The sequence below is a fragment of the Misgurnus anguillicaudatus genome, chromosome 23, assembly GCF_027580225.2.
Source record: "Misgurnus anguillicaudatus chromosome 23, ASM2758022v2, whole genome shotgun sequence".
Lineage (NCBI taxonomy): Eukaryota > Metazoa > Chordata > Actinopteri > Cypriniformes > Cobitidae > Misgurnus > Misgurnus anguillicaudatus.
Window position 1 is genome coordinate 17251119 of NC_073359.2, and position 21230 is coordinate 17272348.

General features: G+C 36.0%; 1 protein-coding gene and 1 long non-coding RNA gene across 6 annotated transcripts in view; one reads left to right on the forward strand and one right to left on the reverse strand.

The window, feature by feature from the left end:
* crlf1b (cytokine receptor-like factor 1b) overlaps positions 1-4979 on the reverse strand; it is a 43138-nt gene extending 38159 nt beyond the window's left edge. For 2 of the 5 annotated variants that reach the window (XM_073862051.1, XM_055216626.2), the window contains exons 1-2: positions 4879-4963; positions 3584-3709 (exon numbers count right to left, since the gene is read on the reverse strand). In XM_073862051.1, coding sequence (XP_073718152.1) covers positions 3584-3674 — 91 coding nt within the window. In that variant the 5' untranslated portion in view covers positions 3675-3709; positions 4879-4963. Of the gene's footprint in view, positions 1-3583; positions 3710-4829 lie in introns of those variants that run through there. The other 3 variants (XM_055216627.2, XM_073862050.1, XM_055216623.2) reach the window with 3 other exon arrangements.
* On the forward strand, positions 4595-9640 carry LOC129452643 (uncharacterized). The gene is made up of 3 exons (XR_008647200.2): positions 4595-5020; positions 8456-8517; positions 8633-9640. It is a non-coding gene; the product is annotated as an uncharacterized lncRNA (long non-coding RNA).
* Positions 9641-21230: the final 11590 nt, after the last annotated feature.

The window sequence follows — 21230 nt, forward strand, 5'->3', positions numbered from 1 at the left end:
GACCTTTTAAGACTGTTGGTTTGTTTGTTTTTGTTTGCTGTTAAAATAAAATAAATAAAGCATTAAATGAAGAGGTTTTAACACTAAAAATTATTTCATTTTATTTCTCAACACAGTAGACAATTTGAGTAACTGATCACCCACTTTAATCCCATTGTTTAAACACGATGGGCATTGATGACAACTATCATAACCCAAAACTTATTTGCAGTTTCTAACTTAAAAAAACTAAAAAGTTACACATTATCTTTTCAAATCCAAATTTATCACTGAAATCCTATTGAACCTCTATAGGGACAACCAACCCCATACCTTGATGCGGTTGGTTGTCACATTGTGTCTTTGATGATTAATTACTTCCTGTTACAATACATTCTAAAAGTAAAAAGTATACACATTTAAAGCCAAGACCCCAAGTTTTCATTTCATGTAGATATTACTGCTGAAAGATTTTTTGAAGATGAGCAATTCATGCATGAGTAAAAATTGTGACAACCAACCCCGGTCTCCCCTATGTTAAAAAAATCATATTACACTAAACTAGATGATTATATTTTATCCACTTTTTTATGAATATTTTTATATTTTCATTAAAAAAATACTAACTACACCAATTGACATAGATCGGTTACACCACATTGACATTTTTGCAATTATCCCCTAAATAATGTTTCGAAATGAAATAAAACCAAAAAATTTAGACTTGGTCCTCAAAAAAGAGATTGTATGCAAGTAATCTGCAAATTTATTTTGAACTTTTAACCCTTTTACATATAACTGAACCATATGGACCCAAAATAATTAACGTCACGTCATTGGCCATACTAGGCTACAGTGTTTTTTCTTATAGTGAAATTAATCACTAAGGATAAGTTAACTGACAATAAATGGCAGATTTAAATTTTAATATGTAGGCATGATCTTATAACCATATTTTTGATAATTATGTAGAATTATGAATGTTAATTATTGAGGACATATTGATTTGGTGGCGATTATTGGAAACGGTCAAGGATTTGTGTAAAAGTGTACATTCACACTACTGCCACTAGATGGCACACTTTGATATAGAGATGACGAGACGCCTTCGTTCGCAGTGTTTAAATGAATCACTGGTTATATTACACCTTCGATTTCACCTCAGCTTAATATATTAAAGAACAATTAATTGAAAACTCCGCAGTATAATCACAACTGCAGTATTTACTATAGTAAGCTGTAGTAAAATTCTTAGATACTACAGTGTCTTCTTTGAACCTTACCTTACCATAGTACATATTAAAGTGTACTACAGTTTATAAACTCACTATTGTTAATACTACAGATAATCCAACTATAATATAAATGAACAAAATGTATCAATTACTTTTAAATATACTGCAGTATGGTTTACTAAAGTAAACACTATAAACCATACTATAGTATTTTCCATGTGGGACATCTTTGCCTTTGGCTATGTAATATAATAAATCAGTCTTACAACTTTTTGACTTTTACATGTCAACAAAGGTTCTGCGTCTCGAGACGTTCACAGGTATTTTATGAAAACAAACCACCTGTGCTGCGAAGCAGGTGTGAACCTGTGAAGGTCAGCGGCAAGTTTTAGGTGAGATGTCCAGCAGATTGTTCCTCAAAAATAGTCTCGCATACACACATCTGCTCTCCAGGTGCCCATAGACTGTGATAAAATATTTTCCACCTGTCTATGGAGCTCTTTATTAAAATTTTATGTGTACATCGTTACAGCAATTACAAAGCATATGAGAAGATGTGTAATTTAATGGTATGTAACTATATGGATAAAGTATGCAGTAAGGTACTGGATCTGTGACCTTTAGCTTGTTTTTAAAGTTACCCTATAAGAAAAAAAAAATATATATATATATATATATATAATCTGTCCAAATTTTCACTAATATTAAGGCCATCTTATTGCCTTCGTATTGTGGTCCATCTACTCACCTGAGTTTAGTATTAACCTGATAGGTAGCAGATGTGGATATCAGAGACCATTGTGCTGCTGTGCAAACATTAACATAGTCGACAGGCCTCTGATGCCACACAATAGGCTTGCTGGGATACGAAAGAAACCCAACTAGAGATAGAGTTGTTTGCGTATGACTCACATGGTCAGTTCCTGAAGCATTTGACTCAGTGCTAATGCACAAAGCCAATAACAACCCTACATGAACGCCCAGTCAAAGAGATCAACCTGTTCTGCTCTGTTTGTCCCCCGTGCAATCCCACAGTGCATTGCACTTCAGTGATGAAAAACCTGTGCGGGGTTCTGAAAAACAGCGGCTCATCTCATCTGGGTATCTTTTGAGGATAGATCTAATAGGCATCTGTAATCCTGGTTAATTTGTTCATATTAAAGGAATAGTTCATTTAAAATTATGCAGTCATTATTTGCAGTTTCAAACCTGTATGATGTAATTTTTCTGTGAAAAGGAGAAATATTGTTTTATCATACAATGTCAAAAAAAATTATGTGTGTTTCCTTAAAATATATATGCACTGCATCATGACTTTTGATAAAAATTCACCTTACAAGAAAACCTTTTTTTTCCACAAATATTTGAGTTTGCTCAAGATTCTTTATTATTTATTTATTTATAAGTTAAATCAACAAAACCAACAAAAAAGCTTGTAAGCCAGTTTTAATTAATACATATATTTATTTATGCATTTATGTACACTGTCAAAAAAAGGTCAAAAATTGGTCCCTAGCTGCATCTTTGCTCCTCATCTTTGTTCATATTAGTACCTGAGAGGTACATATTGGTACCAGAGTGCATATCAGTGGTACATATTGATGCCAAATGTATACATATCTGTACCTATATGGTACATATAAGGTAGTTTTTAAAGGGTACTGCCCCAGTAACAGCTTAGGACAATTTAAAAAAAAAAAAATTCTGATAGTGTATGTGGCTAAATATGTTTTTATTGATTTATTCATTTGCATATCATGTTTTGCAGTCCAATATGTTATCTTAACTTAAGTTTGCTTCATTTTAACCATTGTTTCGCGGCTCACCTGTTTTTTTAAATATGTTATTCCACTATAACAGTGGTTCTCAAACTTTTTCTACGTGCGGCCCCCCTTGTGTACGGTGCATTCCTTCCCGCCTCCTCCCCCCAAAAAAAATTAATAACAAAAAACTGTTCTAAAATTTTATTTAAACAAAAAATATAATGTTATTCAAAGTAGTGCTGTTGGTTAGTAGCCTTATTTTTTAGGTTTAATTACACAGAATTCATGATAAATAATGTATTTTATAAAATGTCATAAAACTGGGGCCCCCCCGGCTCCATCTCGCGGCCCCCCGAGAACCACTGCACTATAACATCACAAAAGGTGTTCAATATATGACGTGTCCAATTTTTCTGTAGTTTGCACATAAGAATGTCAGTTTAACCCTTTCATTCCTTCTAGTTCACTAAATTGTAGGCAGTATGACGTGCTTAAGTACAGTGTGACAAACAAGTCAATCACCTTGTGTGTCACAGTTTAAAGCCGTGCATTACACTTCAATTGCGCTACTATAGGGGGTGCAGTGGGGCTGAGTTTGTGTAGTACCTTTATTGTTGCCGAGGTGTGGAGACTGTCTGTGGGCAGCCGTATACGACTTCCTTATCAGCCCCAGCCTGCTGGTAAAGTCAGCCTGCATTGCATTGAAGAGCCGAACTCACAGCCACACAGGGCCTTGTGAAAATAACCATGCATGTGGAAGTGTACCGAATAATAAAGGAGAGAAAGAGGGTGAATGAAAAACAGTGTGAGAAAAATAGCATAAATGTGATATCAGGTAGTTTCCAAAATCATCTCATGCATGCATAAGTAGGTATATTTCTGAATATGTTTCACAAATTTGTGGTATATCAAAAATGCACAAATGGTGATGCTACAAATGTGATAATATATGTATGCCTATGTATTTTTTGTCAGACGTCTAGATAAAGTTACATACATTGGTAAGATAGCAATAGCCAAAAATAAGAAAAAGAAAATATGCAATATATATATATATATATATATATATATATATATATATATATATATATATATATATATATATATATATATGTGTGTGTGTGTGTGTGTGTGTGTGTGTGTGTGTGTGTGAGTATTGTGGGCAAATAGTTTATGTGCTCTGTAAGCTCAGATAGTGTCAGACTGTCATTGTACGACCTTGCATTTTATTATATAGAACAATATGTGCAAATATATCAATAAATAGTATGCATAATACTTACAAGTCTTACAAGTGTGTACATCTTTTAATCAAATTATGAATTACATTAATCTTACTTTATTGTAATCCGATTTTCTTAAACGATTTGAAAAATGTGTACATATTTATGAGTGTTTGGTTTAAAATGTCACGTGCATAATTTGATTCAAACAATATACAGCATATGTTGAGTCACTGTTTGTCGTTCACCACCAAACCTACCAAAACCCACAGTACACACATCTAATATCAATCATTTAATATGATAACTATGCATAGAACGCATGTATATGCATTGTGACGTCACAAAAGAGTTCTACTTGACGCCTGTCAATCAAACCAATGACGTGTGTATCTGACCTATGTGGACTTGTGGTAGAATAGAAACCTTAATGTTTATCTTACAGGCTTTTGACGAAATATCATTTTAAAGCACCACCACACGCAAGCGGACATAAAAACCGAGGAGAACTTTTACGTTGCGACTTGACAAACAAGAACGTGTCGAGATCCGTAGCGCAAAGCGTGCGCGTGGCTGTTGCTCTGCATCTCACGCTCATTGACGAAACATTTAAACATATAAATGATTACGTTTCCAGCGCGCTACAGACACAGTGAGAAGATGGACAGCTTATCATACATCTTACAGCCAGAGTTCAGCTCTGAGATACCCAACACGCCGCTCAACAAACTCAGCGCGCGGGCACGAGAAGACGGTTTCAAGCTCCCCTCTCTGTGAATTGATTCTACTATGAGCCTACCCGAATCGGTGCGAGAAAGAGGTGAGGTGTACACAACGCATTATAAACTTTTAATCGGACAAAATTCACATATGTCTGTCAGGTAATCTATCAGGTATGTGTTTGGGGATGTAATTAATGCGTATTTGTGCCACAAAGCAAAATAAAGCTGTATTAACGCTTGGTTTTCTCTCGCGCGTCTTTCTCCACGCAGTCTTTCCCCCCTCCTTGCGAAAATGGAACGGTCCACAATTTATTCCAGGGAAAGACTGACAGTTTTTTGGGTCATGAAGCAGCTGTTCAAGTCAGCGGCCGTTCCTCCCTCCGCTGGAATAAGAAATTAGTCCATTTTAAAGTAAATAACTAAACCCTGAAGCTGATAAGGGAGCGTTATAAAATCCTGTACCGCTGTGATTTTACCGAGAGAATGGACTTAGGATAAAGACACAATGTGAATGTTTCTGTCCCATCATATTATGGAAATGTGAGATCTAAATATTTCAGAAGGAGAAACAATAGATAACGTTGCCTGGACGATCTAAATAGAGTTATTATATCGGCTCAATATAGCAAACATTGCCGGAATGATGTGGTTTGTTACCTACAGAGTTATTTAAATAATGTAAATGAGGATGGTGTTAAATATTTACTTTGTGAGTTATTACATGTTAACTACCATGTAATAACACGTCTGAATCTATATGCTTCCTTAATTCTGTCATCTGAATGAGCTAGTGCACATAACAAAATACTGTAGTATGCTTAAGCATTTGCTATAGTAAACTGTAGTAAAATTCTTATACTATAGTGTTTGAAACCTTACCATAGTAAATAATATATCATACACAGTGCAAAACTACAGAGTGTTATTATACACATTAAGAAAGTGTAGTTTGCTATAAGTACTATATAAGTATAGTATACAGTATACTACAAGTTTACTTTAGAAAATACTGAAGTATACTACAGTATACTTAATACAGTATGTACTACAGCTAATCAATTCACTACAGTTAATACTACAGAATACTATAATATAAATTAACAAACTTAAAAATACTACTCTATACTAAAGTTTACTAACCGGTGTATACAACAGTATTTACTACAGTTTATCAATTCACTGTAGTTTACACTACACAGAACAGTAGAGTATACATAAACAACGTGTAGTGATTACTATAATATACTACACGACTATTTATTTCTAATGTTTATACTGAAGTATACCATGGGTCTGTTGAATGCTGTATTCTGGTTGGCTGAGAAATGTTCCATGGATGTTAATTATTTTTCTGTAAACCGCACGCCTAACCTGTCAAATGTCTTAAAAAATAGGTACCAGAGCAATATTTGTGGTAACCGTGGTATAAGCGGAAAAAACTCCTGTCCTTTGAATTATTTGAAAATAATGCAAATGCGGATGATTCTCACAAAATCCAGACTTAGAAAGTGTCCAGCATCAGATTTTTTTTAAAGCCCTTGAAGCCATTTTTTTTTGCATATATAAGATTATTTTTGGAGGATTTAAAAAATATTTCCTATATAATTATTTACATTTTTATATAAAAAATTATCATTACCGCAACATGATATTACATTAAATATATGCATTACAAACTCATGTTTCAGTAATGAGAACTAAAAAGTTGTCTAGGTACTATGACAAACTAATTTTCAACTTTTATCTGGAGAGAAAAAATAAGAACTGCTTACCTGGTAGCCATCTTGAGTGTCACAGTCAATTATGTACCTTACAACAATTTTTTTTTTTATTTTTGAAAATGTTAGTTCCTTGAGGGCTAAACAATGATTGAAAATCATTGCTGAGGGTGAGAAAATTGGTCATGGACACATTTATATTCCTTATTATTGTCTTTACATTTACCAATGATCACCAAATACCACATGTTTCTTTACTGTTAATGTTTATAGTATAACATGCACTGAAGCTTTTTATTTTTTAGATTTTTTAATTATTAATATTTCCATGTCAAAGAACTCAAATCCAGTCATGGACACATTGCAGTAATGAAAAATTTCACCTTAAATGTGGAAAAAACAACAAAATTGGTTTGTATGATGTCATTTGAAATCATGTGCAAAATAGTACATGAAGAGATGTTTGTATTGCATTTATTTACTTTTTTATCAAAATGTTTCATGACATCTCATAAGTCTAATTTCGCGAGAATCACCCACTCGTGGTGTAACGGCATTACCACAGTGGGTGTGCATTATTTTCGTATAATTCAATGGCCCATTGTCAATTATTCCTTACGTATACTACTGTATTTATTTACTACAATTTATCAATTCACTATAGTTAATACTACAGAATAGTCAACGCTTTCTCACGAGAATTCGTACATATTTTACAAGTTGGTTAATTCATATTCATACGACCACACTTGTAAGTTTTTGTACGATTTGCCTTGACCCCTGTGACATTAGGCTTAGGTGCGGGGGTCAGGTTTCGTTTGTTTTTTTTCAATAGAATCGTACGTTTTTGCACGTTAACTTCGTATGAATTCACACGAATAGGCTTTATGCCCAGCTGCACTACTTCCTGAACTTCAGCCAGCTCAGTTTGTTTGTGACTACTGAGGTCAGGCACACCTGGATTAATCAGTTTGTCCAATAATGGCAGACAGGAAACAAGGAGCTGGCTGAAGTTCAGGAAGTAGTGCAGCTGAGCATAAAGCCTATTAGCCAACTCGTAAAATATGTACAAATTCTCGTGAGATCAGGCTGGAATAGTAGAGTATACATGAACAAAGTGTAGTGATTACTATAATATACTACACTATACTACAATGTATTACCGCTGTTTACTGGTAAATAGTATAGTTAATACTACAGTAATCAAATCTTTATAGTGAATACTACAAAAACTATAATATACATTAACTGTAGTTATTACTATAATATACTACAGTATACTGCAATTTACTATAGTAAATACTGAAGTATTCTACAGTACTTACCAATTCACAATAGTTAATACCACAAGGTACTGTAGTATACATTAATAAAGCATAGTATTCACTATAATATACTACAGTGTACTACAATTTACTATGGTATTTTTTTTAATGTGGCATATATTTGGCAAACATGAATCAGTCTAGCATATCATTGAAATCATGTACCAGAACCAGGCAAATCTGGCACAAGTGCAAACTCGCATCACATCAGTACACACAGGTAGATAGATCACATTTTTATTTGAGCAGTCTGGTTGCACTTGTTGCATAAGCAGCATCAGTAATCTCTTATAAATCAAGGTTAATCTAGATAGATCCGCCGATAGCAGAGTCGTGCATATCCTGCGCATACTGTTTAAAGACAAAGATTTACTCCCCTCATTCACAGAGCTTGTATTAAAAAACAACGAATAATTCAGTAAGATTTATATGGAGTTACTTTTCTCATGCTTTTACATTCGTATACTAGCTGTAATTTATTCTCTGTTAGATCTGTGCTTCCCGTGCCCACAGTTGGTGCAACATGACATAAGATTTCAATGACCTGTAACGGTACGCATCTCCCCTCTACAAGACCCCGTCAGAATCTTCAGCTCGTAGATAAAACCGCATCTGTACATACAATGCGTGTTTGATGTCAGATTTAACTGTTGACTTTTACCCCCAGTGTGGCAGGAGATGTCAACGTGGTCTGTATTAACTCCGAACGTCTCCGACTCTATCTGTCCAGCATCACTAGTCAGCAACCGTCATCCCTTCCTACTCCAGCTCGTAATCGAGATCATATGTTTAACTGGTGCTGAAACCCAACACGAGACCTCCACATCAAATAAAATCTGCTGCCAGGAGAGGGGCCTGCAAGATCTTTCCCCCTTCAGGAGAATGAAAAAAAGGCCTAGAACATAGACCGTAAAAGTGCGGAGGGCCCCATGTCCCCTCCAAAAAAACATGTGATCAAGCTGGGATGAGTTCACTTTTGGACGTTTTACGTTTTTTTTTAGGGATCGTGTACTGTAATATGTCTTTAATATGTTCATGGTGTACAGACAGAAAAATACTGAGCCTGTTTTAACCCAAACCTTTACTAGCACCTTATTTTTATGGTTCTTCTCACAGCTGCCTTTTGTTGGACTTATTGGGTGATTTCTTTTGCATATTTTGCATACTTTTTATTTTAAGCCTTATTTTGCATAATTTTCCTACACTAAAATATTTCTGTAAAGCTGCTTGGCAACAATGCAAACTGGGCGAAGTGCTATAGAAATACATTTAAAGGGACACTCCACTTTTTTTGAAAATAGGCTCATTTTCCAGCTCCCTTAGAGTTAAACACTTGATTTTTACAGTTTCGGAATCCATTCAGCTGATCTCCGGGTCTGGCGGTACCACTTTTAGCATAGCTTAGCATAATCCATTGAATCTGATTAGACCATTAGCATCGCGCTCAAAAATAACTTTAGAGTTTTAATATTTTTCCTGTTTAAAATTTGACTCTTCTGTAGTTACATCGTGTAAAAGTGGAGTGTCCCTTTAAGTGAGTGAATTTAGTGTGACTATTGATACAAAAATTAATCAGACTATTTTGCATTGAATACAACATATTTCTTCATGTTTTCTTACCAATCTCTACAAAGACGTCAGGTGCTTATATTTTTGTTTGTGTGTTTGTGTGTTAACTTGCCAAGCTGCTTCTTCATTGACGGTCGCACTGCTACTGTGGTTACACGCATGAACACTGCCTACCAGCGGTCTCCGCTTGTGTTTGCACATCAACGCAAACAACGATGCAGAAGTATGAATGAAAACCAACGCGGAACCTACACCGTCACAGCTACGCCGTAGGACCTACGCACAACTATAACGAGCCCTTTACTTCCAGTAAACTTCGCTAAGAATAAATTACTTTAAACATAGTTTATTTATATAACAAGCAAAATAAACAACACGTAGATTACCTAGGAAACCAAAACATTTGTTATTTTCGACGAGGTATTTGTCCAAGAGTTCAGTTTAGCAGCTAGTCAGACCATTAAAAAAACTGAAACGGGAAGTAAAGTTCGGACCAGATGCGGATCGCTTCACCGCACGTGCGTCCGATGAAACCGTCTATAGTCACAAAATATTTTGCTCATTTATCCGTGTCATTGTCACGGATCTCTACATTTTTCCGTGCCGTACCTCTGACTTTCTTTTCCGTGTCAGTTTACGTATTGGTTACTCAGTTGTTTTTCCTATTTTAGATTTTACGGTTAGATTTGGGTTTGTGTTAGGATGTCCCTTTAACTATTGGTTTATACAATTTCCCCCCCGGATTTTTAACAATTGTCACCTGACAGTAGGGTTAGAGTTGGGTTTGGGTTGTAATAAAAAGTTGTTCTAACCCCAAACCCACGCGACAATGCTAAGAAAATAGGGAAAACAATTGAGTAACCAATACACTGAAAAAGATGATTCATTCAATGTACTCAATTTTTTAAGGTAAGTGGTCGCAATCAACTCATTTAAGCTACATTTAAACAAAAAATTAGAAAAACCAAACAAAAAGTTTTGTTTAAATGTAGCTTAAATAAATTGACTGCGACCACCCACCCCAAAAAATTGAGTAAATTGAATGAATAATTTTTTCAGTGTACGTGAAACTGACACGGAAAAGAAAGTATGTGGTACGGAAACAAAAAAATGCAGAGATCCGTGAGAATGACACAGATAAATTAGCAAAAATTTTCTGTGACTATAACATGGAAATTCGTCAGATCAGGGTGTACACAACAGTCTTCCTTGGCATCTGTCATGTTGTCTATGTAGAAGCGCAGCACACGACTGAGTTATAAAAATGTCGCACACAATACAGGATCTTTAAATAAGAGGTAACGTTTGTGTGTTTTTTCACATAAAACACTATTGCATTAGCTAACAATGAACAACAGCATATTAATCTTATTTCATGTTAATATGCATAATAATGCATAATGCATTATCAATGTATTACCCATTGACTTCCATAGTAGGAAAAACTGTGGTAGTCAATGTGTGCTTACCATCATTTATTAAAAAATATTATTTTTTGTTCAACAGAATAAAGAAACTTATACAGGTTTGAAACAACGTGAGGGTGAGTAAATGATGACAGAATTTTCATTTTGGGGTAAACTATCCCTTTAACTTTCAGTGACATTTTGTGTGTTTTTCTGAATTAATATGCATTATATTTATATTATCTTTATTTATTTGAATCATATCACTCAATGTTGACGCATTCTTCAACACTTAAAGAAGAAATCAAATAATCACAAACAATCTGATCTAATGTCATCTATGCAGCCCAGTCTCACGAAATTTTGTGATATAGTCATGTAAATTTTTGCTTCTTTTTTCGTGATAGTGTCACAAATTTCTGCTTTTTTTCGTGACCGTATCGCAGGTTTATGTTTGTGTGTCGTTGTCACGTATTGGTTGCTCGGCTGTTTTGTCCTATTTTCTTAACATTGTCGCTTCGGTTTAGGGTTAGATTTACATAAAATGACATCCCTACCCAACTCTAACCCTAGCGCCAGGCGACAATGGTTTAAACATAAGAAAATCCAAAAATTAAATCTGAAAAAATTGTATATACCAATACTTAAAGTGACATCCTAACGCAAACAGTGGATCTAACCCTAAACCGAAGAAACAATGGTTTGAAAATAGGAAAAAGCAGTTAAGTAACCAATACGTGACAATGACACGTAAACAGTAATTCATGATACGGTCACGAAAAAAACGAGGAAATTTGTGACACTATCACAAAAAAAAGAATCAAAAATTTACGTGACTATATCACAAAATTTCGTGAGAATTATGTATATATGATACTCTGTAAATGTAAAGAAAACCGACGTCTTCTATACGTGGTTTGAGTGATTGGAACACAAAACGGTTTGGACCCCGTTTACACCCGTTTATAGTTCTGTCTGCTTGTGATTGAATTCCAAAATGATTGTTAACACCAGGTGTATTTACAGGCGAACTCATCACAGATCTGGTATTAACAACTGTGTTGGGATTCGGTCGCAAGTGGACAGCGCTAAATACAGGGGTCTGTGATGAGTCACAGGAGAAACCTGAGTTCTGCTATTTCACACACACACACACGCACACACACACACACACACACACACACACACACACACACACACACACATTCCCTGTCTTCAGATCAGATGTTATCTGTCAAGGAGGTATCTGTGGTGTGGACGGTTGATGTGTGAACAGGATAAACAGCAGCAGTGGGTTTAATCCACTGAGCTCAGTCCAAGAGTCGTGTGGATTAGCTGCCTCCGGCTCGCAGAGACTCTTTACTTCTCTGTCACACCTTGAAAGGAGCCTAATTGAGCCAAATCTCATTATTTGGGACCTGGACATTGAGGCGATAATCAATTTGGGCTTGGTTGTGTTTAAAAGGATTGTCGTGATGTAGGAAGAGATGGAATTGCAGGGTTAATTGTATGAAACTGATGGTACACTGTAAAAAATTCTTTGCTGCCTTAAATTTTTACTTGAATCAACTCAGATTTACAAGTCATTTAACTTACTGTTACTATTTTTCTTGACAAGAGATGAGTTGCTACAACTTATAAAATGAAGTTGACTATATTTTATAAGTTATAACAACTAATTTCTAGTTAAGATAAATAATAGATTCAACTAAAACATTTAAGGCAGCAAATCATTTATTACAGTGAGGATACAAAGGAGGAGGAGTTGTCGCTGGAGCTTTTCATGAATATATTTCTTACAACAAACAATTCCCGCACACTATCTGCTTGCTGAAAATTTTAATAATAGTTGCGTTGCAACGTTTCGATCAACTGATCTTCATCAGGCAACTGTTGTGTTATGAGACTTTTTGTCGTCTTATCCTACGCACCTATCCATTGACTTCAGGTGTGCGACGCTAATTTGTATGAATATATTTCTAAAAAAACCCAACTAAAGTCATTGTGATTTACTGTTTTTTACATAATGTAAAGAACATTGTGGGAAAATATAACCTTGATATCTTTACTGAGTTAGGTCATGTCAAAGATTGAAATCAATGTGAAATCAAACGTTGATGCTCCTAATCTTATCATTAGATTATAACCATATTCACACGCTCGAACTGATTTTGCCAAGTGGTTGATGTCCTCAGGGCAACATATTGTATTGACCCAAGGACAACATTTTTCTAAATAAAACCTAAACCCACCCCAAACCCCAACCATAACCAAACCCTAAAATCAGAGGGACATGATAACTGAAAAACAATGGTCTAGAAACAGCTAATCCTGATTGTAAGCTTAAACTTAAACCAAACTGTAAACTTATTTCTGAAATCTGATTGGTTGATTGAAATGTTGTCCCAGGGTCAACAAAATGTTGCCCTGAGGACATCAACCACTTGGCAAAATCACTTTGGTCCTAGAAAATTTCCGTAAAATTGGCAGACAGGCTTCTGTGTGAACACAAACATCCCGTAAACAGTCCCCACATTGCGTGTGAACCCCCCCCCCCGCAAAAATGCTGTAAGGGGAGTGCCGTAGTGAGGACGCGCGTGTCATTGCAACGAGAAGTTATGGTTCAGCTTTATGACCCAGGGATTTAAACGCAGATCAACATTCATAGGGTCACATATAAGATAATGTATTAAAAATTAAAGAAAAATTTCTTACAACAACTTGGGTAGCAAAAATAATGTTTCGACCGAATGCTGTCAAAAATTGAAAAAAGGTAATGAGATTAGGTTGCATACAAAATGTGAGCTACACATACACTGTAAAAAATTATATCATATCAATATATATTTTTATGTTACACTGTAAAAACTTTGATGTAATTATGCAGCTGGTTGCCAGTAACTTACTGTAGAAGATAAGAACTGAAAATACTGAGTAAATAACATAAATGTAAAATCTACAGTAAGTTGAAATTACAGTATAACTGGGTATTACTAGCTGCCAGTAATACCCAGTTATACTGTCATTTCTACAGAATTTTTAAAGGGGCGGTGAATTTGTCGATTTTGTTGTTTTATTCTGTCTACTTATGATGTTCGTGTGGTTTTTACATTCAAAAACATCAAAAGCAATAAGTAATAGGCTATTTTCTATTTTGTAACATGGATTAGTGGCTCTCTGGAGAAATGGTTCGTTTGAAGGGGCGGGCTGCATTGAAGACCTGGATGTAAACGCCCACTGCTATGATTGGACAGCTTCATTCCCTGTCATTACATGTGGGGAAATGTTTTAAAAACATTCATGTGTAAAAATAGCAGCCGAACACATATATATTTGAACCACAAAAGATTCTGGGTGCTAAAGATGATACACATAAATGACAATACACACTGTAAAAAATAGAAAGTTGACTTAACTTAAATTTTCAAGGCAACTTGCTGCACAGCTTTTTTGAGTTTACTCAACTCTTGGATGATGTAGTTCACCTAACTCAAATTACTGAGTAATGTCAACTTACAGCAAAAAGTTTAACCAACTTAAACTGATTAGGTAATAAGCAAATTTCTATGTTTACTCAACTAGTGACTAAGTTGGATTAATTTAGTATATCCAAATTTAACTAATCTACATGTTTCGGACTGTACACAGAAAGGTCTCATAAACAAAGTCTTTGTCTGACTTAAACCAGAGACCTTTTTGCTGTTACACTGAAAAAAATGATTCATTGAATTTGATCAATTTTTTGGGGTGGGTGGTTGCAATCAATTTATTTAAGCTACATTTAAACAAAAAAGATTAGTAACGTAAAATAAAATATGAATAAATTGATTGCAACCACTTACCTTGAAAAATTGATTAGATTCAATGAATCATTTTTTTCAATGTAGGCAACAATAATGCGCGCTAACTCATTGTGCTGCCCTCTACACTGAACACACACTTCTCAATCATGGTAACAATGAACAAACATAATTCTTTAAAAATTACTCTAAATACAACATATAACTAACATTAACAACATAACAACATAAATAAATCCAGCAACAATTAAAACAGTCATCTTTTTTAGTGAATATAAACCAAAGAAGTGAACATGTCACAATGCATGCTGGGAACCATTCCGACCATTGATTTTTTAAATTGCTTGTTCAGATTACTCAGTTTGGCAAGTTGGGTGAACGAATTGGAAAAAAACTTATACATCTAAGTCCAGTCAACAAAATAATATTTGTTAGCTGAATGATTATGCTCTTTTCATTCAGTGAACACAAAATAATCAATTGACGCCCTTCATCAAAGAAATCTTTGTTCAAGTTACTTAATGTTCTTTGTTGAATGAACATTTTAAAGTTGGATTTTTTACAGTGCATATAGTAAAGTAGAAACAAAACTTTAAACTTGATGTGACTAAATTACCGTATACAACACAGTAAGCGCACATCAGAATTTAAAGGGCGATTTGCAGGTAAAATTTTTCAACGAATTTGTGCAATTTGCTTGTTGATAATAAACATTTAAACTGTTATCCATTGTATTTTATGTTGTTGGGTATCACAAAACCCGAAAAAGTATGAAAAAGTACAGCAATTTGCAATGATTCTCCTTTCCCCCACAACGCACTGTATGACGTCACGCTGGGGAGAGAATTTACCAAAGCCGCATTGAGAGCATTGAGAATGACTATAGAAAGACGAGTAAAGTACAGTTCTGATAGCGCATAGATAGATAGATAGACAGATGGATAGGCTAGTATAGAGAGATAGGCAGACAGACAGCCAGATAGCATAACGTTAGCATATCTTCGTGTAGAAAGAAAACAAACAATTAACATACTCGTGCATGCTGGCTTGAGGGGGTCCATGATCCTGCCTGAAATGGGTGTAACTTTATGCGATCTTCCGCACAAACGGTTTTGGCAGCATGTCTCTAATCCTGGAAGCTGAGTGAGGCACGTCACATCTGTTCGCGGGGACCAGCGACCCAAACGCACTCACTTTCTAACAGCCAGTAGCGGAATGGCAATCGGGAGACTCGGGACTTTCCCGGTGGGCCGATCTGATAATAGTTATACATTTCGAGTTAACACCGTCTGGCGGCGTGATATGCGTCCGGTTCCCGCAGCCCGCTGGTCAAGTGCAGCCTCTCTGCTCAACAAAGTATATGAAAGTGCTCAACTTGTTCGGCAGGTCCAAACATGTACAGGATTTATAAAAATACGGTGATCAATGAGCGGTTCCTCCTCAAATGGCATATTCTGTCGTGATGTAAAAAGCCGCCGAACGCCTGTTTATTACAGTATGTATGAGGTCGGATCCGAGTGTGCTGCAGCTGCTGCTGCGTATAAAATGATCGTGTGTTTCGTTATCGCATAAACAATATAACAAAGCATCCTTTTATTTCACAAAACAATATATTTGAGATATTATTTGATAGACTAGTAAGTGTGGATTAAGGATGTTTAAAAATCTCTAGCCTGGTGGTCAGGACATGAATGGATCAAATCAGCAGATTTGCGTAGTTTTATTTATCTCCACAGATATCATAAATAATAATTAGCATGGTAACTTTGCAGTATAACACATTATATATTTCCTACGATGTATATATGATTTCCAAATTGTATACGTAAGTATTTAACAGCAATAAATGTCTCATCTATCTCTATGGCTCAGGCTGAGGCTTTCTTCACTTCTCCCCAACGTGACGTCATCGCAGAATTGCGTAAAAAAACCGTTAATACCAAAAACGTAAAAAAAGTGGTCTTTAAGACCATTTTTGAGACATTTTAAAAATTATCCACATATCTTGAGTGATTTATGTACCCATTAATCGACAGTGGTGGTTAACCTGCAAGACGCACTTTAAACCGCGGCTGATAAGTCCTTATCAATAACTTTGTATATTTCTATTGTGCTTGTGAGGTTGCTCTTAGATACACGTAACGTTACATAACACAGTTATATGATAAAAAAGCTTTGTTGAGTGTTGGAGTGTTCAAACGCAACTTGCCTAAAATTACCGTATACAACCCAATAAGTGGGCATCAGACTCTAAATTGCGGCTGGTAAGTCCTTCCTTATCACTAAACTTTGTGTATTTCTATTGTTACACCTTTATTAATCGTTTAATGTTTTAAGTAAATTAAAACAGTCAAACATACATGTTTAGGCACGGATGTTACAACAGACATATCAAGCAATCTCTTCTAACAAAGCAATAGTGAAACGCAGTAACTTAAATAAAGTAAAATGTTTTACTTACTGTGTATACTGCTGTGTCATTTTTGTCAGATCCAATATTAGTGGTTTAATCACAGTCTCTCTGCAAATCCAGCATTGACTTCTTTACAAATGAATCTGCGGTACACAAAATAAACAAACACTCCCCACGCGAGCTGGAACTTATTCAAAAACAAACTTTATCCACGCATTCGTAATGTTATGTTCCGAGCCTTCGTTATCCAGCGTCAGTGTTCTTCCCATAGATGGTTCTTCCTCCGTTTCCATGGTTACTCTATCATAACAGATCACCGCGTCAAAATAAAGGTCTCTCAGAAAAAATGTATTTAAAAGTAATTTTGGTTACATTTGGCAATCTTTAAAGACATGTTTACTGATTGTTGAGACACTGCATGGTTTGCTTTTGTCCCTGGCCCACACCTGTGTCACACAAAGCTGTGGGTGGGGCTACAAAAGTGGTTGTTGTATTTGGATTCGGGGAGGTGCTTCAATTCTTCTCTGACGTCATATTTCTCCGAATTCCACACTCGCCTTTTGTACTGGCTTGGTGCCAAAAACTGTTATATTTCAGTAGCATGGACGTTTTCAGTTCTGAAATGACCTCTTATATAACAAATTATCAAGTTAAAATTGAGTATTTGATTCACCTCTCCTTTAATAAATTAACGTTATGTCAACGTATCACAAGTCAAAACTTAAAAAAGTAGGTTAAAATGACATGCATAATGAAGTTGTTTAAACTTCATGCTGCATACAGTGTAATGTTTTTGGTTTTTGGTTAACTTTTAAACAGCTTATGTCAACATGATAATGTAGTTCATTCAAAAAACGAAAATCAGTCTTTGTTGCTTTAAAAAAGTTATGGGACACCAAAATGTACCATATTCGCAAGTTTCCGTTTTGAGTGTCACATTTGCTTATTTACTTTTATAGCAATTAATGCTTTGAGCCACACTTATCAGTTCATTTCCTTTCTGGTAAACTTTCAAAGTACTTTCAAAGTCCAAAAATTTTTAAATATATATATATATTTTTTAAATCATCTTTGAAGTCATGAAAATTCAGACGGAACACCGAATCACTGCATGATCCATCTGGGGCAGCAATGATGAGCAGGAGGCTTTCATGAAGTTTTCAAGAGAACAAGAAAACTCGCAAAGCCAACATTTTTAAAGGCCGACCTGATAAAATACTTTTATGCAAACCAGCTCTGAATACATAAAAAAGCGCAGGGGTAGAAACCGATTATGGCTATTATGGGCCCAAATCTCACAAGACGGCAATTCCCAGCGTATCGCGTCTAGCGCATATCCACGCGCCCTCATTTACATGCCTACATGCATATGCAAACAGGCGTGAATATGTACGCGTGGAGCACACTGAGCAGGACGTGATGCTTTCGGAAGACTCCTAGAAGGAAAAGAACGCTGGGATTTGGCACGCACCCCCACCGGAGGAGGTTCAGAGCCGCAGTGGGCATAATGAATGAATCACAGAGGGCTGATAAAGATGGAAGACATATTAAAGGTCTATGGAGGGCAGTGACAGGGCTGAGGGATGTGGTCATAGAAAACAACCATCAGTGATCCAGACAGCGATGCAGGGTGAATAAATAACACATTTTCATTTTTGGCAAAGCCACCCCTTTAGGTTTTTTACTTAGTTTGGTTATAAATGTGACCCTGTCCGTAAAGTCCAGGTTAAAGTCTCATAATCTTATTATGAGATTAAGAGCATCAAATTTTGATTTCAATCATTGATTTAAATCTTTACATGACCTTTGTCAGTCAATATTAAAGATATCAATGTTATATGTTTATGTTCTTTACATGTATGATGATTTTAGTAAATCACAAAAAAATTACTATAGCTGGGTTATCATCGTCTGATTCACACATATGTATCATTGTAAGCAATAAAGATGTAATGCACTTTTGTGTAATAACACTGTTTGCTTCCTATAGTGTTCCTGTAGCTGATAATGCATGGTGCTGGCAACGCCAAGGTCATAGGTTCGAATTCCAGAAAATGCAGATAAGATGTAGTCTTAAATAAATCAGTTTTTCCTTGAAAGTTTTTGAATCTGGGGGGAAAAATTCAAGGCCCTGGGAAAATATACATACATAGATACAGGTCATTGAAAGTGCTTGAATCTATTTTATGCAAGAAGTTTAATCCATATTATTCCCTGTGTAGTGTAGGATAATATCATAAAGTTTCTACCCTTTTAAGCACACATGCTAAACTGTTCGCTTTAAATGCTTATATCTTCTGTATGCCAATGTTGATTTATACCCAAATGCCTTTTTGCATAGTTGTGTTTGACACATGAAAACGTCTCGGATTACGTTATGTAACTGTTGTTCCCTGAGAAGGGAATGAGATGTTGCGTCTCCATTGCCATACTTCCTGCGTCCCTGTAACGCCGTCTTTGGCAATATTTCAGATAGCGATATACTTCCTGGCTCCTGCGTCACCCTGTCTTTGTAGTGAAGCCTCACCATTGGTTGAATTTGATATACACATTCAGATGCGTCCCCAAAGTGTCACCACAGAAAGGAAACTGTAACAATTAATCTAAAAAGGTAACACGATGTCTCACTTGAAATGTGTCCCCACATTTAGTCCTTGAATTTGAAGGTATTGGATCTGGAAAGTCCTTGAAAGGTCCTTGAATTTGAAGTTAACCAAGGTGTGGGAACCCTGATAAATACATTGTTGGTTGCTTCAGATAAAACCATCTGGCAAAAGCATATACATAGGGAGGGAGTTAATGTGCACATGCTTCATTGTTGTTCATGGTGCATCCTCAATACTGTATTACAATAAATGCAGCCAAAGTAAGCTCAGCTGTGTGGTATAAAATGCATGGTCATTAAAGGTGTCAGTGTGTTTATGCAGGAAAGTGTAAAGGTGCCGAAGAAAATAAGCATTTTGTGAATCTTAAATGTCTCCGTGTGCATTTTGGTCATAAGAGTGCGTGAAGGTGTGTATAGTTGTGAGCATTGTAGTGTGTCAAAGAGGAGGGTGTGTATGAGAGCGGGCGTCACTGTAGAAGTATGTGAGAGTGATGTGTGTGTGTGTGTGTGTGTGTGTGATTCTGTTGAAATAATGAACACCTCTGTGTGTATGTACAGTAAGTGTGTTTGCTGGTAGCCTGTTGGGTAAGCATATGCATGTATCCAATTATGCGTCTATGTGTTGTCAGTGTTGGTGAAGGCATTTGTGTGCGTGCTGCATGAAAACGGGGGAGAAAACGCGCATGTCTGTGCAGGCTAGTGGTTTGTGTGTATGTGTGTGTGTGTGTGAGAGAGAGAGAAAGAAAGAGAGAGCGAAATGGCTTGGCAGTGATATTTTTCCTGCAGTAATCAGGCAGAGTACAGCTCTGGCCCTGTGTACCTCTCCCTGCCTGTGGTTTGTCCACATGCCTCGTCTCGGCGCAGTGGGGGAGGGTTGCATGTGTGTACGTGTGTATGCGCAGAGTTTTCGGGGTGTTGAGGCCCTGGAAGGGAACAGGCAGATCTTGTTAGCTGGACCGACCCACGGAAACGCAGTCAACAATGCACTAAGAAGAGAGCTGATATCAGCCGAGACTGCAGCAAAAATAAATAAATAAGGATGGGAAAATTCCTAATTCCTAAGCTGGCATTTCAACGGTGAATGTCACCAACATTTATTGTTCATAAACTTGATTTGCTCTGTTCATGTAGCCTTGAGTAATATGCTCAATTTATTTGCTTCGCCAATGTCCTGTAAGAAAATCAAACGCGCTTTTACATGACATTGTAAAAAATTAAGATTTCATTGCTTAGGATAGGTGATACATTACATTGATTCATTCACCAGACGCTTTTATCCAAAGCAACTTACACATGAGAGCGCATTTAACATTTTGTCAAAGGAGTCAAAGATAAGTTTAGTATACAAAGCTATGTTTACAGGAATAGTTGGAGTTTAATGTTTCAAATAAATTTTGTCTCAGATTTGCTTTAAATTTCTTAGTAAAAATGGTACAAAAGCGGTCACTAGGTTGGTACCCTTTACAAAGGTC